General features: G+C 35.9%; 1 protein-coding gene across 2 annotated transcripts in view; it reads left to right on the plus strand.

The window, feature by feature from the left end:
- The window catches only part of LOC118203338 (alanine aminotransferase 2-like), a 149,620-nt gene that overhangs the window by 55,206 nt on the left and 67,189 nt on the right, over positions 1–27,225 (plus strand). The window contains exon 6 of one of the 2 annotated variants that reach the window (XM_085811172.1): positions 5,531–5,644. The exons of the other annotated variant lie outside the window; for it this stretch is intronic. Within the exon in view, the coding sequence (XP_085667298.1) occupies positions 5,531–5,644 (114 nt within the window). The remainder of the gene's footprint in view (positions 1–5,530; positions 5,645–27,225) is intronic. 2 annotated transcript variants of the gene reach the window in all.

The raw sequence follows: 27,225 nt of genomic DNA on the forward strand, positions 1-27,225 counted from the left end.
TTTTCGACACGCCCAGGACAACTTGAACAAAATCATGGAACGCAGTTCCAGAGAGAAGAGAGCGAGTGAGAGTAAGTCACAGTATATAGAAAGAAACCTTCTTTCGTGGTTTCCAGCTTTTCCAGGAGCAAATTTTGTATCGCTCTGCGTACAATGATATTAGCATCTCTGCCAAGAGATTACAGCGAGGTAGCCGGGTTCGCCGCTGCCTCATGGAGGAGCACCTTGCTCAGAACCAGTTCAGTCCGGCAACCACCGGCTTAGAGAATCGATTAATTCTACACAGCCTCATCTTGAACAAACCCTCATCTTGAACTATTTCCAAACAAGAACTTTCATCTTGTCTCAGTTCTAAACAGTAACCTTATCTACACCACCGAGTTGTTGACATAAGTTTTTTCCTCAGCCTACTGTGAGAACAGTATGTTATAAGTTTGTAAGGATTATGTTAATTTTATTAAGAGTTAAATTTTGAGTTAAACTTCTTTACTGTCAAATTCTTAACATCAACTTACTAATATACTTCCGGCCAGAACGTAGTTTTAGAATCACGTCTAAATACATAATGAGGAGGAGCGATATTTAACCGCGTAGTTCTACTTGCTGAGTGAGAGAGAATCAGAGTTTCTGATTAGCGCGCGTCCGCCTTTTTGGCTACTCTTTCTCAAAGCTGTTATTACGCTCGGCCGTACTCAGGCTCTTGATAGCTTCGCAGTCATCTCGTGTTTAAGGGGCCAACCACATTAAAACTTTGATAGCTTCGGCTGTATCTCTTTAGTTTAGATTAGTTTTAGTTTACTTCTTAGCCTCTTAAGTTCAAGCCCAAATGTCGGTTTTTATTGTACACTCGAAGACGGAGTTCTGTTAAATCTTATTTGAACAACAAAGGGTAATTCACCCTTCCCTTTTGTTGTTTCTTGTTACACGAACTCAAGCGATTATTCGCTTATCAGTTCTTAGGATTCTTCACGTTCAACTGTAAAATTAGCATTTACAAAGTGAGGAACTCTACAAGTTTATTTATTTATTTATTTGCATATAGCCTAGAAAGAATTCAAATAAATTTATTTACGCTATCTCTTGTCTTCGAATTCGTCACAGTACCTTTCTGAGCGGCTAAGATTTATTCCTTAGAGACGATTCATAATTCATCGTTCTTTAAATTACGATTTACATATACGTTTTAAACAACAAGCAGAATCAAACAATAAAATATTGCTCTCACCTTGACTGATTGATTATTGATAATTTACTGACTAGCCAGGCGTAATATCATAACAACTTTGAAACTATTTTCCAAGTGAAGGGAAAAACTGACAATTCCACTTCTGTTAAAAAATATATATATTATGTAGAAAATCGGCCAATCAATATTTTTTTATTAATCTTGTTTCAAAAGAGGGCGAAATGTCTGTTTTGTAATCTGTGAAAATTTCAGAAGATTGTAACTGATGCACTTTTTTTATGCTCAGATTTTAAAACAATAAACGTTCAATATTCGAAAAAACTGAGAGATGTTCGTAAATTCGCTACAAATTCAGAACTTAAGTTAAACATTTCATATATATTTCATTTAAAAGATTTTTATGTGCTTTCTCCACTGGTGCAAACAATAAAGTTTTGCGGATTTGCGGACAGTTTATTCATCACACGCAGTTATGTGCGAAAAATTGTTTAACACTAAATTTTAAAAGCATCACAATAGAAATTGGAGAAGATTGCATCTTGGCATTATTTTGTCAAAAAACATGAGCAAATTAAATAAAAGATTCTAATAATAAAAAGTGATTCTTTTAGGATCAAAGAATTTTTTATAATGAGTAGTAATAAATGCACATCAAGACTCCAAAAAGAAGGAAAAAGGTAGAAAAATTGACTTGCACAATCTTTCTTAATTCTTTCACGGTTGGCGACATTTACAGGAAAGTTTCAGAATGTAAAAATTATCAGCACTTCTGCACATGCAGCAGAAACCTATCTAACAGAGGTATTAAGAGCCAGACTTTAAATTTTCCCTAGGTATTAGATTCTGAAGAAGTCTCTAGTCTATTCATCTACTTATTTCTTATCGGGAAAATCTGAAAGTACGTTTTTCTCTCTCTTTTTACCTCCCTCCAGCCTCTATACATTTGTAAGAGAGTAGTTGTTTTCGGTCCAAAAATTCAATAGAGAGTTTACTGTGAATAAGCAAGGAGTAGAATTCCCACAATATGCTTCTACTATTTTAACAATGACGTCTGTCTGTGTATATGTGTGTGACGATTGTTTCGTCCACGTTAACTCAACTTCAAACTTCCAAAAGTTTCTATTTTCCATCATTAAACTTTTTGCTTTCAGATAAAGAGCTGAATACATTTTGGATAAAAGTGGACAAGTGGACGACGTACTTTCCATGAAGCCGATAAGAATTTTTAATGGGCAGCCGGAAGTAGTATTGAACTTGAAGCTCGTAAGAGTTGTTTTAAAAGAAAATATATATTAGATAAAATTAAAAATAATTTTGAAAGAGACTATTTTTAGAATTTCTGATTTCTGATACACAGTCTTCGCGCTAGAGATAATTTTTTTTTTTTTTTTCCCGTACAGTCTTGACATTGCTGGCTTCAAAAATTCTTTAATGTTTTACAAAATATGAAATAGATAATAAAACAAATTCCAAATTCGGACTTCCAGATGACCATATGAGGGTGGAGACGTACGTTATTCAAAATTCGATGGCTCTAGGTACCGTTGTTTTATTACAATGCGAGAAACATGGATGCAGATTCTTCATTATTTAATACCTTTAATATAATGCAGGCTTCAATATTTAGTGGCAACAATTTGAAAAGTGAACCGACATTTACAGTGAACCGACGCAAAATGCCAAAACGAAATTAATAGCCCTTCTGGGCAAACTGCCCCTTTGGGCTAGAAATGATCCAAGTTTTAATATTTAAAACTTTGTTAATAATAGGAACAAGATTTTAGCTGAAATCTATAAATCGGAAATGATACTTTTATTTGGACCTCTGGACAGATTTCGTGTAAAAAATATTAATTAAATATGAGAAACCGGAAGTTCTGCATTACTTGGAATTCTGAACAGATTGCCGTTGAAAAATACAAAATCACTATAATAAAAAATTAGTTTAAAAGAATAGAACACATATTAGGGTTATTTCTGTTATATCTAAATGAGATATTTATTCATATTAAGTTATAGAAAAGAATGATTTTTATAATCCCTTTTCGCCAAAAAAAAATGCACTCGTTATTTTACATTACATCCATAGGGGCGTTCCTTCATTTACACATACATGCACGTTTCGAGAGCATTTGGGCCAATGTTCCTTTGAGCTAAAAATATTTAAAAACAGCATATCTTTAGAATTTCCCATACACGTTCACGAGCTAGAAATAATTTTTTTTTCCGTACAGTTTTTCCCTGCTCGCTTTGAAATCAATGAGTTTGTTAGTCAAAAATTCGGTAAAGCTTTACAAAATATGAAATTGACAATTAAATAAATTCGAAACCCCAAATTCGGGCTTCCAAATGCCCGTATTCGGATGGATAACCTCGTAATTGAACTGATGAAGGTACCGGTGCTTTTCACAGTACAAGAAACATACATACATTCATGCAGATTCGCCAATATTTAATTTCTTTAAATATAATACAAGGCGATAATATTTGGTGGCAACAATTTGAAAAGTGAAACTGACATCTCTAGTAAACAGACGTCCGTTTCGAGACTTAGTCCAAAAGGGCACCCATTTTGACTAATAACATAAAATAAAACTGTTATATGTTCCAAAGTTTAGACGTAATATAAATATTTAATTTTCTTTAACTAAAACTATTTAAATTGTATGTTGTTCAGCTGTTATTTTTAATAAAAAGCAAAGGGCAAACATTTGATTATGTTGATTTAAATTAAAAAAAAAATTACCCATGACCTGTTATACCTAATACAATATAATGCAATGTTTCGTATTACAAACCTTTCTATTTATTGAAACAGCAAATTACATTTTGTTTACAACGATCGACCGGAAATGATACTTAACTAAAGCTGGTTCTTATTTTAAAACAAGGAATTGGCGGTAGATTACGTATTAGCCACATCAGATTATCGTTATTTTAAGTTACAAATATTTATTTGTTTAATCTTTAAATGAATTTATAGAAAGGATTAAAATTTGTTTTCTGTCTTATCGTGACGGTTTCTTACATCATATAATATATATTCTGATGCAGATGTGACACGTTAAAGTATCTATTTCGAGTGCCGAATTCAAATTAGATTTATAATTAGCCCAAAGGGCGTTAGCCCAGAAGGACTATGAATTTCGTTTTGGCATTTTTCGTCAAAAACATTAAAAGTATAAATCATTTTTCAAATTTTTGCCACCAAATATTATCGCCCTGTAATACATTTAAAGACATTAAATAATGAAGAATTTGGATCAATGTTTGTATGTTTCTCGCATTGTGATAAAACAACGGTGATTAGAGCTATCCAATTTTGAATAACATACGTCTCCAACCGAATATGGGCATCTGGAAACCCGAATTTGAAATTTGTTTTATTATCTATTTCATGTTTTGTAAAGCATTTATGAGTTTTTGATTAAGAAACTCAACGATTTCAAAGCGAGCAATGGTGTAATGAAAATACCAAACATTATCAGAACTACGCCGAGACTACCCGTCAACGATTGTTCTACACAGGTTCTTAATATACGTATATAAACCTTAATAATAATTAGACACAGTGAGTCTACTATTAGAACATCTGTTTACAATTTCAATATTTATAGAAAAAGAAATAAATCTTATCTACTTGACTTCTGCACATGCTTCTTGACGAATAAACACTTTTATTAATACTCGACATCAGCATTTTCACAGTTTCTTTGAAATAAAGCAGGAACTAGGATACTTCCAATAAACAGAACAAAAATATATATAATTCAATTCAATTCATATCAACATTAAATTCATAGAACACCTCTATCACTAAGCAAACACGGATCAGAACGTGCATGGCAACGCCGAAAACTGATGCCATGCACAAAAAAAGGATACATAAATGTCACGTATTTTAATATATTAAAACATTAATATATTAAAAGTCTCGTGTTCATTCAATGAAGTTATTCATAAAACAGTCTCGTGGATATCTTCCGAAGTTTATTGACGGCATTACGTAACAAATGGCAACACTGTACGAAAAAAAAAAAAAAACATTTTTATTTCCAGTGCGCGAGAATGTGTATCGAAAATTCTAAAGATAGGCTCTTTTTAAATTATTTTGCGATATTACCGTTGAATTGAATTTCATGGTTTAAGTGCGAAGAATATGATACTTAATAAATAAAGGTAACACACAAAATATCAAAAAACGCCCCTTTTTTAGTAATATAAAATCTGAGAGCCTTCAAATTTTTTATATATATATATAATTCCCTTTTTCCCTTATCATAATACGAATATTGTTTTGCTTTATAATATTCATTAATGAAATGGATAATTGTTCTTATATAGCTTGTGCTTTCTCTGTTTAACAACAACGCAGCCACAAAACCGCCCGGTGTAATGCTACCAATACCGCTGTTTCCCGTGTTTTCTGCAACTGTAACGGAGTATGGCATGTACCCGGTAAGTTATAATTTTCGTACAAACTGTGGGGTATTTTCTTCCTCCCTTCCTTCACGCCTGTTGTTGTTATTGTTAATGCTCACTTGCCTGACCTATAATCACCCCAAGCCCATGAAATTACTCTTGTCAGTAAGCGCAGGTTTACAACAGCCAGTCGTTTGCAACAGCCTCGAGCACCATTTAGGCCCAAGGCCCAAGGCGTTTTGCTTCCGGAGTACCTTTGCAAATAAATGCAATAACCTCCACAACTTCGCTAAGAAAATAAATTGAATAATTAAGAGTGAGCATAGCTAAAGTGAAAGAACGAAACCGTTAAGGGTTTAAATACCAGAAGTGAATGAGAGGTCCACTCAAGGGACGAAAGATTCCTTCATCTTTCAATTTCGCTTAGGAAAGGGTCAAAGACCTCAAGTGATAAGAAAGATAGAAGAAGAATTGAGGCACCATTTAGGTGAGAATAAGATTTAGCTCATTTCCACCCCCAATTTTGATGGAGAGCACCCTGGCGGGGAACGGGTCCGAGGTCTCCCATTCCTCTTCCCCTACCATCATCTTCTCGAGAGGAATTCGCTACATATTTAGATTGCCCGCGATCACTATACAGGGTGATTCTAAATTGTTTTTAAAAATTAAGAGGGGTGACGGTACTCATCCAGATGAGCAATAATTACCATAAAACATAGGATCGCGTTCCACTCAGAAAGAGGAAGAAAAGAGGAATGTTAGAATTCTAACCTGAACTTACTACAGTGCTGGGAGAGCGAATGAGCGAGACCAAAATTTTCACAATCAGTTTAGTGACAAACTCCCAGAGAGTGCACCAAACAGATAAAACCGAAAAACTTGGCGTTCGAGAGTTAATTCGTTCAGACTTTGATGGCAAACACTCAGATGCACATCTTTGGATGGCAAGGTCTCAACCTCGCAAACGATTGCAACAAGTTAACTATCTAATCAAGGGCTGAATATTATCAACTAACTCCAACTTCCGCTGTATACCGAGATTAACATAAAAAGTTCATGTTGTGTTCCTGCTGTCAGAACTTCGTGTCCCATAGAAGGGACCGCTGTCAGAACTTCGCGTCTTCAAGTAGAATGAGCGCAGCACAATAAGTTCAGGGGGACAGGATAGAAGATGGCAAGGGGAAAAAACTGCTACCTTGGGGATGTTTGGATATCAAGGTAGTAGTCTCCCTAATAATTTAGATAATTAAGTTGTTGCAATCGTTTGATATGTTGACACCTTGCCAACCAAAGATGTGCATTTGAGTGTTCGCCATCAAAATCTGAGCTTGAATTAACATTGGAACGTCAAGTTTTCGGTTTTATGCGTTTTGTGCACTCACTGTGAGTTTGTCACTAAACTGATTGTGCAAATTTTGGTCTCATTTATTCGCTCTCCCAGCACCGTTGTAAGTTCAGGTTGGAATTCTAATATTCTTCTTATCTGCCTCTCACAGTGGAAAGCGACCCTACGTTCTATGGTAATTATTGCTCATCCGGACGAGTACTGTCAACGTTCTTAATTTGTAAAAACAATTACCTGTATATTTCCCTACCATCATCTTCTCCCTATAACTTTATTACTTCAAATACCATCCCTATAACCTGTATATTTATAAACATCCATGCCTTCTCTGGAATTTGAACCCGGGCCCATCGGCACGGAGTCAGTGACGCTAATCACTATACTGGTTGGGCGGCTTCTGCATGCCTTCGTGGTGTAAATGGAATCCCCCCCTCGACGCGTATTCTGGAGGCCCGCGTTCGAATCCCCTAGTGAAGGCATGCACATTTTTTCACTTTCCTGCATTCAATATAACCAAATTATTCAATATAAATTCAATATAATATATGACTACAAAATTTCTAATAATTTTCACACATCACAGGATGTGGATGAAGGCAAAAATTCGTCTTTGTTGGATAATGGGCTATTATTAGAATAGTAATAGAATGCAAGATAACACATTACAACACTAAATTTATCAAATCGTTGTAAAATTTGAAGTAATAAAGTTATTTTCTAAGAGTTTTTTCTATTATTTTTCTTAATTAAAAAGCACTGTTGCGTTATTTTCAACTTGGTATTAGTTTGAAAGTTCATTTTCAGTGCCTGTTACTGCAAAGAGCTTCTAAGTACGATCTGAAAAGTACCGAACGATCTGAAATTCGATATCGGAAAATGTAAGTTGTATTTTTCGAAACATAACCACGATTTGAAAGTAATTTTTTCTTAATAATTTTTATGCTTTTATCGATTGCGCAGATCATGCTGCATCATGTTTGAACACTAAAAAACATGACGTATGATACACGAACATTATTCATACACTATTTCGCAGACTAATGCACCAGTAATATTTTTTATGTTACATGGTAGCTTGCTGTGATGGTGAACTTACCGCATCTTAGATGCGTTATGGTTTAGAAGGCTCCAGCTTTGAGCAGTTCTGGCCTCTTTGGAATAAACCTGTAAGGTATATTTAAATTTTATGACAGTTATTATAATTTAATGCATCTTTCTTATCTTATCTAGTTTCAAGTTATAACTCCCTACTAGAATGAGTTTTTTAGAATAACGTTAAATGCAAGTGAGAAGGAGAATAGTATTTAAATCAAATTCCAAGTGATGGGGGCAATTACAAGTACAAGTGATGGGGAACGTGGACACTTTGCCTCTACCATACAGGTTAATCAGTACAGCACCGCGTCCACCATTAACTAGAACAGCCCCAGATGTCAAGAAGAGGGCACACTGGCACCTCGCCGATTTAGTATGCATTGAATATATTTATAAATACAGGGTCTTATACGTCATTCAAGATACATATTACAAGATTTCCTACGGTGACCTTGTTGACAATTATAATTACCCGCACAAATTATAGTTACACATATTGTTACATTGAATAATACTTTGACAATATATGACTTGCTTAAAATATACCTTGAAGTACGTTTAAAATATGCATAGAAATATGAACACTGATACGCGTGATATAACACTGATTATATACATTACATATATATGCTGTAGCTACTTAATATAATACAGGGTAAATACATAACATTATGCGGTTCAGGATACATTAGCACATAGTAGAGAATACAGGACTCGTCACAAAATATTATGATCATAGTGATTTGTCTTGGATATATAAAATCACCTATAACTTGTATTACACTAACATTACACATGCATAAATAAGTAAAAGAATACTGATACAGGGATAAATAAATATGCATACATTAAATGCAAGTTGGAGACGCATTATGCATTAAGTATATAGTACATCAGACGTTACGCTAATTGGGGGTAATTAAATTAATTCATAAACATGATTGAGTAAGCACGCATACTTAGAAACATATAATGAAGGTTATAATGTTTTGACTTGGATAAATAAGGTCACCTATATTAGATATACATACAGGGGTATACATTTGCATGAATAAGTGCGTACGCATACGTTCGATACACATTGAATATGCATTGCGCATTGAGTGTATTGTATACAGCCTAGGTTAGTAAGTTATTACACACGTTGTGCATTGATACACATTACACATATAATTATTATAAAGAGTTGACTTGGATATGCATAGTTATCTATTAGATACACATTACACATACTGGGGTAGATAAATAAATACATATATATAGATATAAGGTACACATACATTGGGTAGCATTGAATAATAATTGAAGATTTCACTTGAATAAATGAGGTCACCTACATTGGAAACGCATTACACATGCAGGGGTAGATAGATTAAAAACATATACATGGATGAGTAATTACACATATGTTATTAAATACACTTACGCTTATCAGGTTCAGTGTTTCTCCTTACTTGCTTGGGGAACATTCAATGACCTGACTCGGAACAGGGAGCTTACTAAAGCTATGGTCAATAAATGTGGGAAGTAGACAAGATACACAGGAAGGGTATACGAAACCCTTTATTTTTCTCTCTTTACAATGATTTCTGGACCTCGGAATACAGAGACCATCCACTTGTGGTCTGAACGTAAGAATATAAAAATATTAACTAAATTCTAACTAAACTAATTTTGGATTAATAAACAAGGGTCTACTTGAAGATTGGCCGTATATTAACAGAAAGGCCGTATGTAGTACAGAGAAATGTTAACACTACGATACGTTTAAAATTATCAAGAGGATTAAACCTCTGGCCTTGAAGGCAACCAGCAACCGAGTAAAACTGCTACGGCAAGCGGCCTGCTTCTACTAACTCCTTCCTCTCTCTCTTGCTTGGCAAAAAGCCACAACTTAAGTACTTGGCGTTCGCAAGACAAATTTGCATAAATGAGTTAAAGCTTTTAATTCTGGCCGGAAGTAGAAAATAAGAAGTGATAGTAAAGATTTAAAATAAAATAAACGTTAGTAAAACTTAAGATCCTTACATACTTCCCGCCAGAGTTAATTAGTTTGAAACTGAGGTCTAAAACGACCTAGTTGAAAACTGTTAGCTCTAGAATCTAACGCGAGGCCAATCTTTTACAAACAGTTCTCACTAGAAACTAGAAATTTAAAAAAAAATCGTTTTTTACATTATAAACTCCATGGACAATTACTTTTCATCTGTACTGCATCTAAACAGGAGTTTCTAGTTGAAATCTAGTTCCTTCCAGAGATCTGGAAGGAAAACTAGTTTAATGAAATGTTACACAATGAAATGGCAAGTAACATGAATATTTATATTTCTCTTAACATTCTTATTTCATTCATGACTTTATTTAATTCTCTCCCCGTGCTCTCTGACATGTGTTGTAAAAGAAAACACCAAACACGAATGTGTTTATGTACAAGTGTTCAACACTACCGCCTGCAATCAAAACACTAACGTGTTAAAATTCAACATAACAAGACCTCATAACCCACCTTACATTAATCTCTAAACCCTGAGGTACTATTCTGAAAGTGGCTAACTCTGAAGTGTAGCGTCAGAGAGCCTAACTACATTCATTCAACCTTTAACACATATTCACAATAATTTTCTCTTTTTACAGTCACACGAATAATTTTTTTTTTTCATTACTTTCACTTTTAACATATCACAGTATTTCTTAACGCTTAAAATAACAGTTCACATTGTATATAAGAACATATTAACATGCTGTTAATTTTACGCATTTTAAAACATACATTAGTAGTACATTGTTAACTTCTATTCTTTTCCAAGCAAGTGCCAATTCTTCTACATTGAAATACTACATTTCAAAAGTCTTTCAGACTAAAACTTCTTTCTTGCCACAATCTTTTAAATAAAATTTTATACAATAACTTTTACAATTTTCTTAAGGTACCTTTCTCAAAGATTATCAATGCTTTTACAATATTCAAGTATTTACACATTCCTACTATACATTAATTTTAGTTTCACTCGCGAGTAATTGAAAAACATAATACCAAAATAGGTAACAACTCATTTCTCGCCTTTTTGGCGATAAAGGTAGACCTCACATGAGGTAAAACGTCTTGAATTCTGCCACTTGCAGTAAGAATGAAAGATTAACTTAAGGTTGCAAAGTAACATAAAATTTTACTTATCTTTGTGATATTCGGACATTCTTTTTTCTGTCCAGTCCTGGAAGGTAGCAAAGATTGGCGTTTGGTTTATCCTCCTTCTTGTGCAGGCTCGCCCTTCAGTTCCTTCCTCTATGAGCTTTCTTTTCCCTCCAGTTCGGTCACCCTTGAAGACCTTATTTTTCGCCTCTGCCTGTGGTCTTGGCCGTTTGATGGCAGCTGGTCTTGGCGGAACCGGGACACTTCTCTCTCGTTCCTGCTTGGATCTCGTTGCTGGCCGTTCAAATTTTCGTTGTATCTTTGCCTCCGCCACTGGTGTTCCTTCCGCAATTCGTCGACATTTGCTGCGTTGACTCCTGTCCGATGGGTAGATCTTCCGTTTGGGAGCCGGGTTATAGTTGCCGTTATTTCTCCTGGCTCTCTTTGCATTCGTCGTACTTCTCCCTTCTTCATTCTGGGGGTGGTCGTGCGCTCTCTTTTCTGGTCGGTTAAACGGCTTCTTTTTCTTGTTACCTTCAATTTTCCAACGGGGAAACATTCTTTTCAATTGCTCCTGCCTCCTAATGGCTTGCCCTTGTGATTGCCGTTGTTCCACCTCTGGAGCTTGTGCCTGCAGTGCCTGCCGTGCCGGATCCTGTAAAAGATCTTTAAATATTTGCATTTTATTACGGTCATAGTATGGTTTTATCTGGTCAATGTTTGCGGAGCATGTTTCACCATTCCTGGCTTTTAACACCACTACAGCCTGAGTTATTTTTTCTATGACATATGGTCCTTCAAATCGTGGAAAAAATTTGGCGGTTTTATCTTCTGGTGCTGAAGAAAGTGAATGCTTAATTTTTAATACTTCATCCCCTACTTTATAAGTTACTCCTTGTCGTTTCAAGTCATAATACAGCTTTTGTTTTTTCTGTGCTACTTCAGTACTTCTTTTTGCTTCTTTAATTAGTTTTTCTATATCACCCATTTTAAATTCTGGGGCTCTTTGTTGCACATAAAATAATTTATCTAACGGCGTTATAATCTTTCTGCCTAAAAATAACTTAGCAGGAGTTTTGCCCGTTGTATCATGTTTTGCGGTCCTAAGGGCGAAAGCAAATTCATTGACATAGTTATCCCAGCTTTTATGAAAATTTTTAACATAACTACGGATAATTTTCACTATATTTCTATTGACCCGTTCCGCTATATTTGATTGCGGCCGATACGGGACCATTCTTAAATGACGTATGCCCAGTTTTTGGCACATGTCTTCAAATATATTACTTACAAATTGAGGACCATTATCCGATATAACTTTTAGGGGCGCCCGTATTTTAAAATATATTTATGTAAAATAGAATCAGTAACTAATTTCGCGGAGGCTCGTTTTAAGGGAACAATTTTGGTCCACTTACTAAAATGATCAACCATAACAAGGAGATACCGACTTTTATTTAACTGACTTTTTGGGAAAGGGCCCAATAAATCGATGCCAATTATTTCATTTGGAAATTCGGATTTAACACTATTTAGAAACCCGGCCGGGCGAAAATTAATATAATTAACTGCTTGACATGTTGGGCAGGACTGGACATACGCCCTTGTTAACTTTTGCAGTTCAGGAAAATAGACTGCCTCGCGTACGCGTTGGATAGTTTTTCGAAAACCAGCATGAGAAGCTAAAGGGCTGTCATGGAGCTCCTGCAGGATATTTAATCTAAGACTAGCTGGGATAACAGGTCGAAATTCGTTGTTGGAATTTGTAGTTTTTGTATAAAATAATAGACCATCTATTAGTTCGTAATGGGCCGCCCTATTTCTTATCGCCACAATATCTTGGTGGCTAAAATTTTCAGGAACCTTTAAATACTCATAAATGTTTCTAAACTCAGGATCCTTACCCAGTTCGGTTATTACAGTTTCTCGGGAATTTATAGTACATGCTGTGAGCATTGCCACCTTTACAGTATTACCTTGTTCATCTATTTTTTTTATGGATAGGGCACCTGCTACGATATTTTCCTTTCCGGGGGTGTGCTTGATTACCAAATTATACTCTTGTAACTTGAGTGCCCATCTTATTAACCTTGGGGATACGTTTTTCCCTGAGTACAATCTAGTTACCGCCGCATGATCAGAATACACTGTTATTGGCGCCCTTCCAAAATAGACTCGGAACTTTTGCACTGCTAACAGAACTGCAAGTGCCTCTCTCTCGGTCGCGGAATAATTTCTTTGTGTTTGATTTAAAGTTCGACTAAAAAATGCCACGGCCTGCTGATTTTGCGAAAGTACCGCTCCTACCGCATAATCCGAAGCATCCGCTGAAATTTCTAAATTCTCATCCTTTTCAGGAAATTTCAAAATCGGGGCTTGCGTTAATGCTTGCTTTAATGTTTCGAAAGCACTATTGGCTTCGGCCGTCCACGAGAATCTTGCCTTTTTCCTTTTTAATTTTAACAATGGTTCAGCAATAGCTGCAAAATCTTTTATAAAGGACCTATAATATGAACAAAGTCCTGGAAAAGAAGAGAGCTTCTTCGCCGTATTTGGCGGCGGATACTTTTGCACAGCGATTATTTTTGATTCGTCTGTCTCGATTCCTTTCTGAGATATTTTGTAACCTAAGTATTTTATGTCAGGGGCTGCAAATTTGCACTTTTCGACATTAACTTTTAGACCGGCCTCATTTAATAATGAAAACACCTCTCTTAAATCCTGTACATGTTCGTCCAGATTATCACTAGTAATAATGATATCGTCTAAATAGATAAATGTGGACTTTCCAAGAACAGGCCTTAGCACAATGTCCATACATCGCTGAAATGTTGCCGGTGCCCCTGAAAGGCCAAACGGCATACACAGGAATGCATAAGTGCCAGACTTGGTTATAAGAGCAGTCTTAGGCACGTCTTCAGGTCTAATCCCTATTTGAAAATAACCAGTCGTTAAGTCTAAAGTCGTCATGTATTTGGTAGACGTTATGTTCCTTAGAATGTCTTCAATAATAGGTAACGGATATACCGGATATTTAGTCATGGAGTTTAATTTCCGATAGTCAATCGCAAAACGCCACCTTTTTGGATGTGTTACTGGATAGTCATTGTTTTTCTTACATAAAACCACCGGGGTAACATAAATACTTGAGATGGGCGTTATGATCTTTTTACGTAACATATCTCTAATGTGCCACTCTATAATTTTTTCTTTATTCTTATCATACCGGTATGGTTTGTGGCGAACTGGCAGTGAATCTCCGGTGTCGATACTATGGTTAGTAACTTGAATAAATCCTGGAATATCACTAAATAACGAAGCAAATTCACTTACCACTTGTCGGATTTTTTGTTGCTCTTCCTTAGGCAGGTGGTCAAGGTTTAACATTGGTGGTTCTGTTTTCTCTTCTCGAACTGGTTTCATCGTCAGCTTAAGGGACGCTTCGTTAAAATCCAGTGTTGCTTCTGCCGCTGAAAGAAAATCTAAGATGATATGTGCTTGCAGATTCTTTACTATAAAAAACATAATCTTTACTTGTTAGTCCTTGATACGAACGTATAGCGGTAATTTACCTATACACTTGCATCTTTCTCCCTGCGCAGCTAACACTGTCATATTATCCGAATTATATATGCGGTATTTCCGAAAATACTTCCTAAAAAAATCTTCTGCCACACAGGAACACTGCGCGCCTGTATCCAGGAGTGCGGTGGCTGGGATGTTATTCACCAACACTTCAATCTTTAGAAGAGTCACGTTTTTCACCATTACTGTATTTAACTTGAAGAAGAGGGGTTTTTTTGGCCTTCGGATTTCCGCACCCTCCCATCAGGAGAAATCCGTTTTAGTTTAAATCTTGTTTTTTCCTTTCCATGCTTTCCTTCTTTTTCCACTGGCCTTCAGACGTTTTTCCTGGATTGCTATTGAACTGTCGACGTTCGCCGGCTGTTTTTGGATACTCGGGTTTCCTTGCCCACTGATTCGCTTTGCTTCCGTAGCCGTGTGCTTGACTTTGCTGTGGTCTTGGCGCACCAAATTGGTTTCGTTGCTCATATTGGCGTCTTCTTTCAATGTCCGCCATTCTTCTACTTTCAAACTGGATTGCTAGCTCAAATAACTTTTCCAGTGTAGTCGGATTCCTTAATTCAATAATGTCTTGTACTTGGGGAAGTAACCTCGGCAAAATGACTTGAATTATCTCAGGATCCGGACGGTTTTCATACAAGAGTTTGAAGACGTGAATTTTTCTTAAAATAAAGGTGGAAAAATTTTCGATTCGTTGCTGATATATGCTGAGAAGTTCCGTTTCTAATTTTGCACTATCCCTTACGACAGGGAAGGCTTTTACTAGGGCAGTCTTGAAATTTTCGTAAGTATAGGTGGGACTTCCCGCTTGACCCAAGAGACTTCTGCCTATACATTTGAACCAATTAAGCGCTTGGCCCCTCAAAGCGCTGGTAGCTAAGGTGACTTTCTGGAACTCGTGCACGGGATACATAATAAAGTGGTCATCTAGTTTTTCCAAAAAACTGGTTACCGGTGAGTTTCCATTAAATGTTGCTTCTGGTTTCATCGCTGCGCACATGGTCTGGACGATGTAACCAAATCCTTCCAGGGCGGCAGCTGGCATTTCTGGATTCTGAGCCGCTTCTGCAGGCAGCACAGGTTCTTCTTGAAACTCGGCCATGGTTATTTTTCTTCGTCGGGCGCCACTATCAGGTTCAGTGTTTCTCCTTACTTGCTTGGGGAACATTCAATGACCTGACTCGGAACAGGGAGCTTACTAAAGCTATGTTCAATAAATGTGCGAAGAAGACAAGATACACAGGAAGGGTATACGAAACCCTTTATTTTTCTCTCTTTACAATGATTTCCGGACTTCGGAATACAGAGACCAACCACTTGTGGTCTGAATGTAGGAATATAAAAATATTAACTAAATTCTAACTAAACTAATTTTGGATTAATAAACAAGGGTCTACTTGAAGATTGGCCGTATATTAACAGAAAGGCCGTATGTAGTACAGAGAAATGTTAACACTACGATACGTTTAAAATTATCAAGAGGATTAAATCTCTGGCCTTGAAGGCAACCAGCAACCGAGTAAAACTGCTACGGCAAGCGGCCTGCTTCTACTAACTCCTTCCTCTCTCTCTTGCTTGGCAAAAAGCCACAACTTACGTACTTGGCTTTCGCAAGACAAATTTGCATAAATAAGTTAAAGCTTTTAATTCTGGCCGGAAGTAGAAAATAAGAAGTGATAGTAAAGATTTAAAATAAAATAAACGTTAGTAAAACTTAAGATCTTTACACGTTTTTAGATACACATTGGGTATAGGTACACATTGTTATTAGATACATATTGAATTTGCATTGAGTATTGAGTATGTTATATTCAGCCTGCGTATTGAGTGTATTATATACAGCTTATTGAGTATATCATGTACACGGAATACACATTACACATACAGGGGTATATAGGGAAAAAATATATATAATAAACATATACATAGATGAGTAAGTACGCATGATGCTTATAATGAATTCACTTGGATAAAATGTCTCCTACATTGGATACACAATACAGAGGTAAATAAATAATACTGTACAACATAATGTAATAAATAATACTGTATAACATGTAATAATAATACAACTGCAGAAACTCTCTCATCAATTTGTTGCTCGATTTGGTGTTGGACGGCACAAACTCCTTCTTCAATTCGTTCCTCCACAGCAGAAACTCTCCCTTCTATTTGTTCTTTGACGGAGGAGCTCTTTCTTCAATTTCTCCAACCTTACTTTCGACCGGGTTTCGACCTTCTATAGCCTCGAATTTGTTTTCTATTACGCAGGTAATTTCTGTTTTCTTTTCCTCTTGACCTGCTTTCATCTCCTCTCTAAGAGATTTCATCTCGTCTTTAACGGATTTCATCTCTTCTTTGACGAATTCCTGTCCTGCTTTCATTTCTTCCTGTCCCGCTTCAATCTTTTCCTGTACGGATTTCATATCTTCCTCAACGGATTTTTGACCAGCATCCATTTTCTCTTTAATTTCTTCTTTAAAAGATGTTTGGACAGCTTCCATCTTTTCTTGGAACGCAGCAAAAGCAGTAATGAGCTGTCTCAATTGTTCTTCCATCCCTCTTGTTATTGGCATTCAAATCCCACTTCTGACACCAAAAATTGTTGCGTGTATACGGGTTCGTTACGAAATGAATGCACAAGTCCGATGAAAAATGAACAAAAATTTATTATTATCCCAAGAAATATGCTTAAGTTTCCTCAAATTATCGTGCAGTATTACAATATCTCACAGTAGTTATCTTTTAACTACTCAAATGTTCAATAGAACTTAATTCCAAAACAGCTAAAGAAAGCTAATCCGCGAATTCGCTGCAATCAACAAGAGCAGTTTTCTATACAATAACAAACTAAGTAATTACTACGAACTGAGAGGTTTTCCTCCTTTTATAAGATTTTTAAATTGCGTGCGAGAATTTTCTGGTATTTTCTAGAAATCAAAAAGACATATTTATTTATTTAATGTTAAATGCACGTGCTCTTGTATTTTCAAATTTTCCGGCTTAGCTTTCTTTTAATATTCGTCACGCGATGCACTGCGCGGGAAATAAAACCATTTAATGTATAATTGAACTAACATTAGCTTTTTAAATACCAAATTCGTAACACTGCCCCCTTCCCAAGGACTGCACGTCCCGGGCAGTACAATCCCTGGACAGGAAGCTAAACTTACAACTGTGGCATAAATGCATTAATAAGCAGTACATTACAACAATAAACAACATGAACAATAAATGCAATACATAAAACAAATCAAATGCTATTGTGATAAGGTCACATAAAAGAAGAAGAGACTGAAGATTTAAATGGACAAGGATGTCTCGTGAGAATAAGCTGAAAATTATTATTTTTTAACTTACAGATATGTTTCAATAGTTGTTAAAATAGTCTTTATTAAAATAATTAAATCGTTGGCAGTGTTAAAAACGCAAGCTCGAGAACCACGAATTGCTCTCGCACGTAAAATGTATAGAATTTGATTTTAAGGAAAAGATTTAGGTTTTTTTTTCTTCTGTATTGTATGTAGCTATTTTTGGGGGGAGGGGCGTTCAATAAAATTTTCATGTGATGTTCCGTCATTAGCGTTTTCATTGCATTAACACTACACCACAGCAGTAAATATTAAAAGTTGGTGGCAGATTTTATTGATTGTTCCTGAGAGTAAATTTAGGAACGGACGTTTTCGCCTGTGAACTTGAGTTTTATGTGAACAGTCAAGACTTTCTTCTCTTCAAGAACGATCTAATTTTGCGTGCAAGGACAGTTCGTGTGGTGAAGCCTCTTCAGTGACAAGTGACAGTGTGTCAGGAGGGAACGTTGGAGAAAGCGTGATCTAGTGCCGCAAAATAGTGAAATTTCCCGGAAGACTATCCAAGTAGTGCCAGGAGAGTCAATCGAAGGCGTCTTCAAAATTGGTGAGTACCATTTTTGTGATTTTGGAGAAGTTATGCCAGTTATTCGAGATTAGGTTTATTTTGGATATAGCTCTGTTTTTGGGGATCAAAAGTTTTCTGGTGGTTATTGAAAGTTAAGCTTGTGGTTACTGTTGCTAATTGAAATTAAATTGTTTGTGCTATTGTTTTAGTAACTGTTTAAATTGTATGAAGTATTGTAACGGTATGCTTTAGAAAAATTTAGTTTTAAATCAGTCCGGAGTTAGAAGACAATATTTATATAGTTGATATAGAGCAGGAAAATGTTGCCTCTTAATTAGCATTTTTTTATATACGCTTTGTATGTAGGCATGGGTATTATCATTAAGTGTTGTAAGGCAATTTGTGTTCAGAATTGTTAGGGAGTTATTCAGTTTTAGAGAGATAGACCTGTTGTTGTTTTTGTGTTATTGTATTTCGAGGTAGGTTATTTTTCTTTAATTTTCCATAATGGGTGAGTTTATGAGGAAACTTACTAAAGCTCTGCTATTGGAGTTAGCGGAGGAATTTGAAACAAATGTGTCTCAGGCAAATAGAGTAAGAGAAATTAGGCAGGCTATTCTAAATGCCGAGGACTATGAAGAAGAAGCTGCGAAAGAATACGCGGCAAGAATTTGGGCTGCGGCTGAGCAGAGAAAAGCAGAAGAAATAGCCGAACAAGAGAGAGCAGAACGGGAACGTGAACAAGAGAGAGCAGAACGGGAACAAGAGAGAGCAGAACGGGATCGAGAGCGAGTTTTTGAATTGGAAAAGTTAAAACTGATGAATGTGGTTCAGACTAATAGCCTAGCTTCCACGGTTTAGAAAGTTGAACAATATAGAGAAAAAAAGGTTAATTTGAAAGATCTAGTACCGCGTTTTCAACCGAGTAATATAGATATTTCATTATTCTTTATGCTATTTGAGAAACAAGCTCAAAAAGAGAACGTTAATGAGATTGATTGGGTCTCGCAATTAATTCCTTTATTACCTCACGATGTAGCCCAGTTAATAGTGAAAGAACCAGCGAATAAAGGGGATGATTATCAGCATGTTAAGAAATTACTCATGCAGAGATTCAAGCTTAGTTCTTGGGCACTAAAAACAAAATTTGAAGAACATTCTAGAAAAAACGGAATGTTATGGGTGCATTTAGTGTATGAATTGAGAGTGTATACACGAGAGTGTATACACTCTCAATTCATACACTAAATCCACCCAATTAATGCAAGTACTATTACACAAAAACCAAGGATAGAGTTTTGACGCACTATTTCTGGCCTAATTGGTACCAGGAAATTGAAGAATTTGTGAGGACGTGCGATATTTGTCAGCGTGTAGGTCACAATAAGGATAAAAAGAAAGCTCCTATGAAGATTGTGCCTGTTATATCAGAAGTGTTGAGCAGATTAAATATTGATGCAGTAGGACCTCTGATCCCTAGTTCGCGTGAAAATAAATATTTAATTACGTCTATTTGTGTTGCTTCTAAATATCCAGATGCCATTCCTGTACAGAATTTAAACTCTAAATGTGTGATTCAAGCCTTGATACAAATCTTTTCTAGATCAGGTTACCCTAAGGAAATTCAGTGTGATTTGGGTAGATCGTTTACCAGTGAACTTACATCTGAGTTTTTTAGTAAGTTCGGAATTAAAGTGTATCATTCTTCTGTGTGTCACCCTCAAAGCAATTCTGTTGAAAGGTTGCATTCCACTTTGAAAATGGTATTGAAGGCTTTGTGCTTGGAAAGCGGGAAGGACTGGGAAGAATGTTTGCCATGTGCTTTGTTCGCCTTCAGAACTGTTAGCCATGAGAGCACAGGTTTTAGTCCCTGCGAGTTAGTACATGGAAAAAATTTGAGAATGCCTCAAACGATTGTGTATGAAAACTGGCTAGAGGAAGAAAGTTCAGACCCCACTGTGGTCGAGTATGTTCTAGACTTAATAGACAAATTAAAGAAGTGTCAGGAGCTGACTGTAGAGAGGATGAAAGAGTGCCAGATTAAAAGGAAACTCTGATATGATCGCAACGCTGTTACGAGAAGGTTTAAGGTCGGAGATCTCGTGCTTGTTTTAGCCACGTCTAAACCACACAAAATGGCTGTGAACTGGATAGAGCCAGGTAAAGTAACTAGTGTGATTTCCGAAACCAATTATACGGCAACGAAAATGGGTGAAAATGATTTTTGTAGTTTTGGAATTATATTTGTGTAGATTCAAAATTGTTTGCATTGTGTGTTTCATTTTCAAAAACATTGTTAGAATTAAATGTTTTATCCTAAGTATTAGCATTGTGTAAAATTTTAGGAATATGCTTTGTATAAGGCAGACATTAGGAGTAGTTTAAATTATTTTTGATGTATTTATGCGGTTATTGAAGAAATAAATGGGCCTAAATAGATTGTAATATCAATGAACATTTTTAATGACAGAGATTAACTTAAACATAGTTGCGTACAGCAGAGAAAAAAGGCGAAGAAGTAAGAATGGTATACATATACATACATACGTACTAAACAGTTACGTCATCATTCATCATCGCGCGGATAAACGCGAACGGCGCATGCGTCAGGAGAAGCTCTCTTAAGCTAAACGTCGTATTATAATATATGATACAACAATTCCCCTTTCGACGTTTGGCGGCTGAAAAAAAAAAAAATAAACACTAATCATTTACAGTTATTTCAATTAATTTACAGCACTTAGAATGTTTCGAAGCAGTCAATGTTTTTGTCAGTACATCAGCAGGCATTTTCTCTGTTGGCACATATTTAACGTCTATTTCATTTCTTTCATAAATTTCACGAATGAAATGATGTCTAATATCTATGTGTTTAGTGCGTGAGTGATAAACAGCATTTTTCATAAGCTTCTGTGAACCTTGATTATCACAATATATAATGGTTGGATAATGAGCAGTAAAATTTAATTCTTTAAGAAAACGACGTAAATAAACTGCTTCTTTGGCACTTTCTGAAAGACTGATGTACTCTGCTTCAGTACTTGATAATGCAACAGTTTCTTGCTTTCGTGATTCCCATGTTATCGGATTTCCAGCCAGCTTGAATAGGTAACCTGTATACGATTTTCTAGTATTAACATCAGACGCCCAGTCGGCATCGGTATATCCTATAGTCTTTCGAAATTTTAAACAATAATTTTTAGTTCCTTTTAAGTATCGAAGAACGCGCTTTGCAGCCAAGCAGTGTAATTTTCCAGGGTTGTTATTAAATTGGCTCAGGTGACTGACGGCATATGTAATATCCGGCCTAGTAAACACAGAAAGATACATAAGCGAACCAATTAGACGGCGATAAGGTACATTGATCATTTCTTCCTTTTCAGTTTCAGAAGGACACATTTCTTTACTTAATTTTACACTAGGATCTAAAGGAGTTGCTACTGGTTTTGCATCTTGCATATTAAACCTTCGTAGAATATTATCAACATATTTCTGCTGGGATAAACTAATAGAATTATTATTTACATCTTGATTAAATTCTATTCCAAGACAATAATGAAGTTTGCCTAAATCTTTAACATGAAATTCTTTAGAAAGATAACCTTTAAGTTCAGCATATAAATCACAGCTATTTGTTGCTATTATTAAGTCATCAACATATAAAATTAGAATTAACTCACCTTGAGATGTTTTCATCCTCTATACACACTTATCTGATCGTAATGGTTGTAATCCAAAGTTTTTGAATTTTTTGTCTAATTTTTCATACCACTGTCTTCCACTTTGTTTCAAACCATAAAGAGACTTTTGCAAAGCATAAACATAATCAGGATTATTTTGGTCTTCAAAACCTTTAGCTTGTTCCATGAAAATTTCTTCTTTTAAATCTCCGTTAACATAAGCCATAACAAAATCTAATTGATATAACATGAGGTCTTGTTCAGCACTGTATGCAATCACAGTTCTTATAGAACTTGCTCTGGTTACCGGAGCAAAGGTTTCATTAAAATCAATTCCAGGTTCCTGTGCAAATCCTCTAGCAACCAATCGAGCTTTTCTCTTTTGAACTGTTCCATCTGCATTATATTTCGTTCTAAGAAAACAGCGACATCCTATTACCTTTTTGTTCTGTGGTCGCTTTACCAATTTCCATGCACCATTTTTAACAAGTGCTTCATACTCACTTTGCATAGCCTTATGCCATTCTTCAGCATAACTTCCATTTAATGCTTCTTCTAATGTCGGATTTGTATCTTCTTCAGCAATTTGTGCTTCTTCCTTTTCTATGTTTATACTGTGGTACTCCTTTTTTGGTCTTCCTGGCTTCCCAGTCTTGACTTACTTTGGACGACCTGGCCCCCTTTTAATCTGCATTTCGGGTAGTGCTTCGGAATCAGAATCTTCATTATCAGATGATTCTGCCATATTTGAGGGGTCTTCAGTTATTTCATCAGCCGATATTTGCTTTACATTCAGAGGTTCTTCCTTCTTTTTATCAGGAATATTTTCGAGAAATAAAACTTCTAAATCTTTATCATAATTAGTACAGTTTTCAAATTCATCAATGAATCTAACATCTCAGCTTATAACGATTTTTCTGGAATTTTTATTCCACAGCCTGTATGCTTTCGATTCATTTCAGTATCCTACAAATATATGTTCTTCTGATCGAGGATCGAATTTCCCTTTAGACCTTTTATTAAGTACAAAACATTTCTGTCCGAATACTTTGAAGTGAGATACAGTTGGCTTGATGCCAAAAAATAATTTATAAGGTATTTTGTTTACTCCCAGGCTTCGATTCGGGCAACGATTACGAATATAAACAGCACAGTTCAAGGCTTCAGCCCAAAAGGATTGGGGAAGATTACTTTGTAGTAACAAACATCTGGCCATTTCAGTTAAAGTGCGGTTCATGCGTTCAGCTCTCGAATTCTGTTGAGGAGTCATTGGTGCAGAGAATTCTCGTTTAATCCCGCATTCTTGAATATATTTATTAAATTCTTCTCCGCGATATTAGAGACCGTTATCAGTCCGAAGGATTTTTATTTTCTTTCCTAGACGATTTTCGACCTCAGCTTTGTATCTAATGAATGCATTTTTCACTTCATCTTTAGTTTTAAGAAAACTGACTTCGACATAACGCGATTTGTCGTCTATGAAAGTAACAAAATAACGCGAACCAGCATGGGATGGGACTCTCATAGGTCCACACAAATCTGAGTGAATCAAGTTCAGTAATTCATCACTTTGAAATTTTGATTCTTTTTGAAAAGGTCGCGCAGTTTGTTTACCTCGGATACAGACTTTGCAGTCTTTTAGAGATTCAGTGTTATTAAAATTTAAATTTCTAACCATGTTATCAGACTTAAGTCTTTTCAAATCAGACTCATTTAAATGACCTAATTTAAGATGCCTTTACACTTTAGCCACTTTACAAAATCACTTACCTGTGCTATTGCAGCTGTTTCAGTGCTTGGATGTATATAATAAAGATCACCATGACGAATAGCCTGCACTAGTATAGATCCATTTGGTTCTATTATTCTAGCATGTTGTTCTGTAAAAAATCACTGAACGATTATTTTCAGTAGCTTTAGATGTTGACAGCAAATTACATTTTAATTCCGGAACACATAACACATTTTTGAGCGTAAGTTTAATTGTCTTATTTCCGTTAGGTACTGTTATAAGGACAGTTCCAATTCCAGTAATTTTTGCTGTTTTGTCAACTGCTAACTTTATGGTTGAATTCGTTCGAGGGTGAAATTCTGAAAATAACCTTCTGTCATTGCACATGTGAGATGTACAGCCACTATCTAAGCACCATGAGGAGGTCTTCTGATAAGCATTGTTTACTGCTAAACTAATCTGCTCTTCATAATTAGAAGCCATCATAGAACCTTGATTTCCCTTATTTGATTGCGCATATTTTCTATCAGCTATTTTCTTTCTGCATTCAGATGCCTTGTGCCCAATTTTCGAACAGTAATTACACTTCAAGTTTCGAAAATTTTTTTCAGCAGGAAAATTTTTGTTTGAATTTACCTTCCATTTTTCATTTTTCTTCTGTTCTTTATTTCTTCTTTTATAATCAGTATAGTATGCATTCTGTGAATCTTGAGACGTTTTCCCTTTTCTTGCTTCCCATTCTTCTAACATTTTGATTTTCAAAGATTCGGGACTAGGTAACTGATCTCTTGATTCGATGGCGCATCTAAAATTTTCAAAATTTTCTGGAATACTATAGAGCAGAAGAATCGATAATAAATCATCAGCTATGTCAATTTCCATTTCTTTAAGCTTATCAACTATTTCGAAGAAATTATTTAAATGTTCAGACATCGTTTCACTTTCCACCATTTTTCTAAATAAAAGCTGTTTTAATAATGTAGCCTTCTTCGCAGGTCCTTTCGATTCATATACGGCTTTGAGTTTATTCCACACAGCATTTGATGTCACACAATGCTTTATATGACACAGTTCACTAGGATTAATAGCAAGAATTATATCTGCGCGAGCTTTTTGATCAGCTTGGAGCCATTTCTTTTCGTCTTCGGTTCCTTCAGCAGGTTTTAGCGCTTTACCGGTCACATAATCCCAATGGTCGTTTTTAATCAATATTGCTTCTATTTGTAATTTCCAACTGTCAAAATTATCTTTTCCGAGCTTTTCTATAGTAGTCAAATGCGACATAATGTAATACAGTCTCTCACAGCCAAAAACCAAGATTGAACAATATAAAAATAGGCTTAACTGAACGCTGATCAGTTCTTACCGTTGATTAGACGTAACAGTTCTTGCACTGAATTAGGCTTAAGAGTTCCACGCTCGAAAACTTCAAAATTTTCATTTTAAAATAAGTATTTTGCTAATTAGGCACAGTTGAAACGTTCCTGGGCCCATAACCATTGAAGAAATAAATGGGCCTAAATAGATTGTGATATCAATGAACATTTTTAATGACAGAGATTAACTTAAACATAGTTGCGTACAGCAGAGAAAAAAGGCGAAGAAGTAAGAATGGTATACATATACATACATACGTACTAAACAGTTACGTCATCATTCATCACCGCGCGGATAAACGCGAACGGCGCATGCGTCAGGAGAAGCTCTCTTAAGCTAAACGTCGTATTATAATTTATGATACAACAGTTATGTTATCTAGAAATAAGTGCAGGGTAATGTAACTGGCTTCTGTATTATCACTTAAATGGTTACCACTTGTGTTTTGAAAGCAGTGAAATGTATTTAGAATTTTTCCTTCCATAGTCAAGAAAAATTTCTTTATGAGAGGAGGAGTTGTGATAAGGTCACATAAAAGAAGAAGAGACTGAAGATTTATATGGACAAGGATGTCTCGTGAGCATAAGCTGAAAATTATTATTTTTTAACTTACAAATACGTTTCAATAGTTGTTAAAATAGTCTTTATTAAAATAATTAAATCGTTGGCAATGTTAAAAACGCAAGATCGAGAGCCACGAATTGCTCTCGCACGTAAAATGTATAGAATTTGATTTTAAGGAAAAGATTTAGGTTTTTCTCTTCTGTATTGTAAGTAGCCATTTTTTGAGGGGGCGTTCAATAAAATTTTCATGTGATGTTCCGTCATTAGCGTTTTCATTGGAGTTCAACATCACACCGTTGAAGCATTAACACTACACCACACTATCAAATGCAAATCAAATACTAAATACAAATCAAATCAAATACACATTTAAAAACAAAAAGGACCATGGTCTTATACTATTTACAATTATTTACATTACGTACTATGGCGATAGTAATGAGCTAACCTGTCGTAATGAACGACTTTAGGTTTAGAGTTCGAAAACTTACGAATCCGAACCACGACGTCATTCAGCCTTTTTAGGACTCTGTACGGGCCATCGCAGGTGACTGCAATTCTAGGAAGAGGTTCCTAGAATTGACGACATTCTAGACACTATTTCTGGAAGCATGTGGTTCTCAACACTTGATTTAAAGAGTGGGTATTGGCAGGTAGAAATACAGCCTGAAGACCGAGAAAAGACTGCATTTACTACAGGACAAGGGCTTTGGCAATTCAAGGTGATGCCGTTTGCACTGTGTAATGCGCCAGCAACTGTCTTTCTTCGTAACCTCATTCAACCGGCGATAGTCAACGCAAAATCTTGTTGAGCCGTCTTTCTTTCTGACTAGGACGATGGGAGATGCCCATGGACTTACTGAAGGCTCGATGACATCGCCTTCTTCCATATCTTTTAACAGTGTTCGCGCCTCTTTCTGTTTAGCAAACGGTAGACGTCTTGGATGTTGCTTGATCGGGGGATGATCGCCGGTATTTATTCTATGTTGTGTCAAACTAGTTCGACCAACGTCAGAAGACGAGCGGGAGAAAACAGCTTGAAGATCGCTAATGACGCGATCGACAGCATTCCTCTCTTTATCGTTCAATTGCGCATTCTGCAATAACTCCGTTGATGCTCTCTGAGGACACGGATTCTTGAATGTTACTCTTTCTTTCAACGGTGGTTGCTGGAAAAATGCTGCAACCACTTTACCTTTCTTAATAATTCTCCCCTTCTCAGTTACATTGGCG

Source organism: Stegodyphus dumicola, chromosome 2 (assembly GCF_044657685.1).
Source record: "Stegodyphus dumicola isolate Sdum_Otavi_A_Nest chromosome 2, ASM4465768v1".
NCBI classification, from domain to species: domain Eukaryota; kingdom Metazoa; phylum Arthropoda; class Arachnida; order Araneae; family Eresidae; genus Stegodyphus; species Stegodyphus dumicola.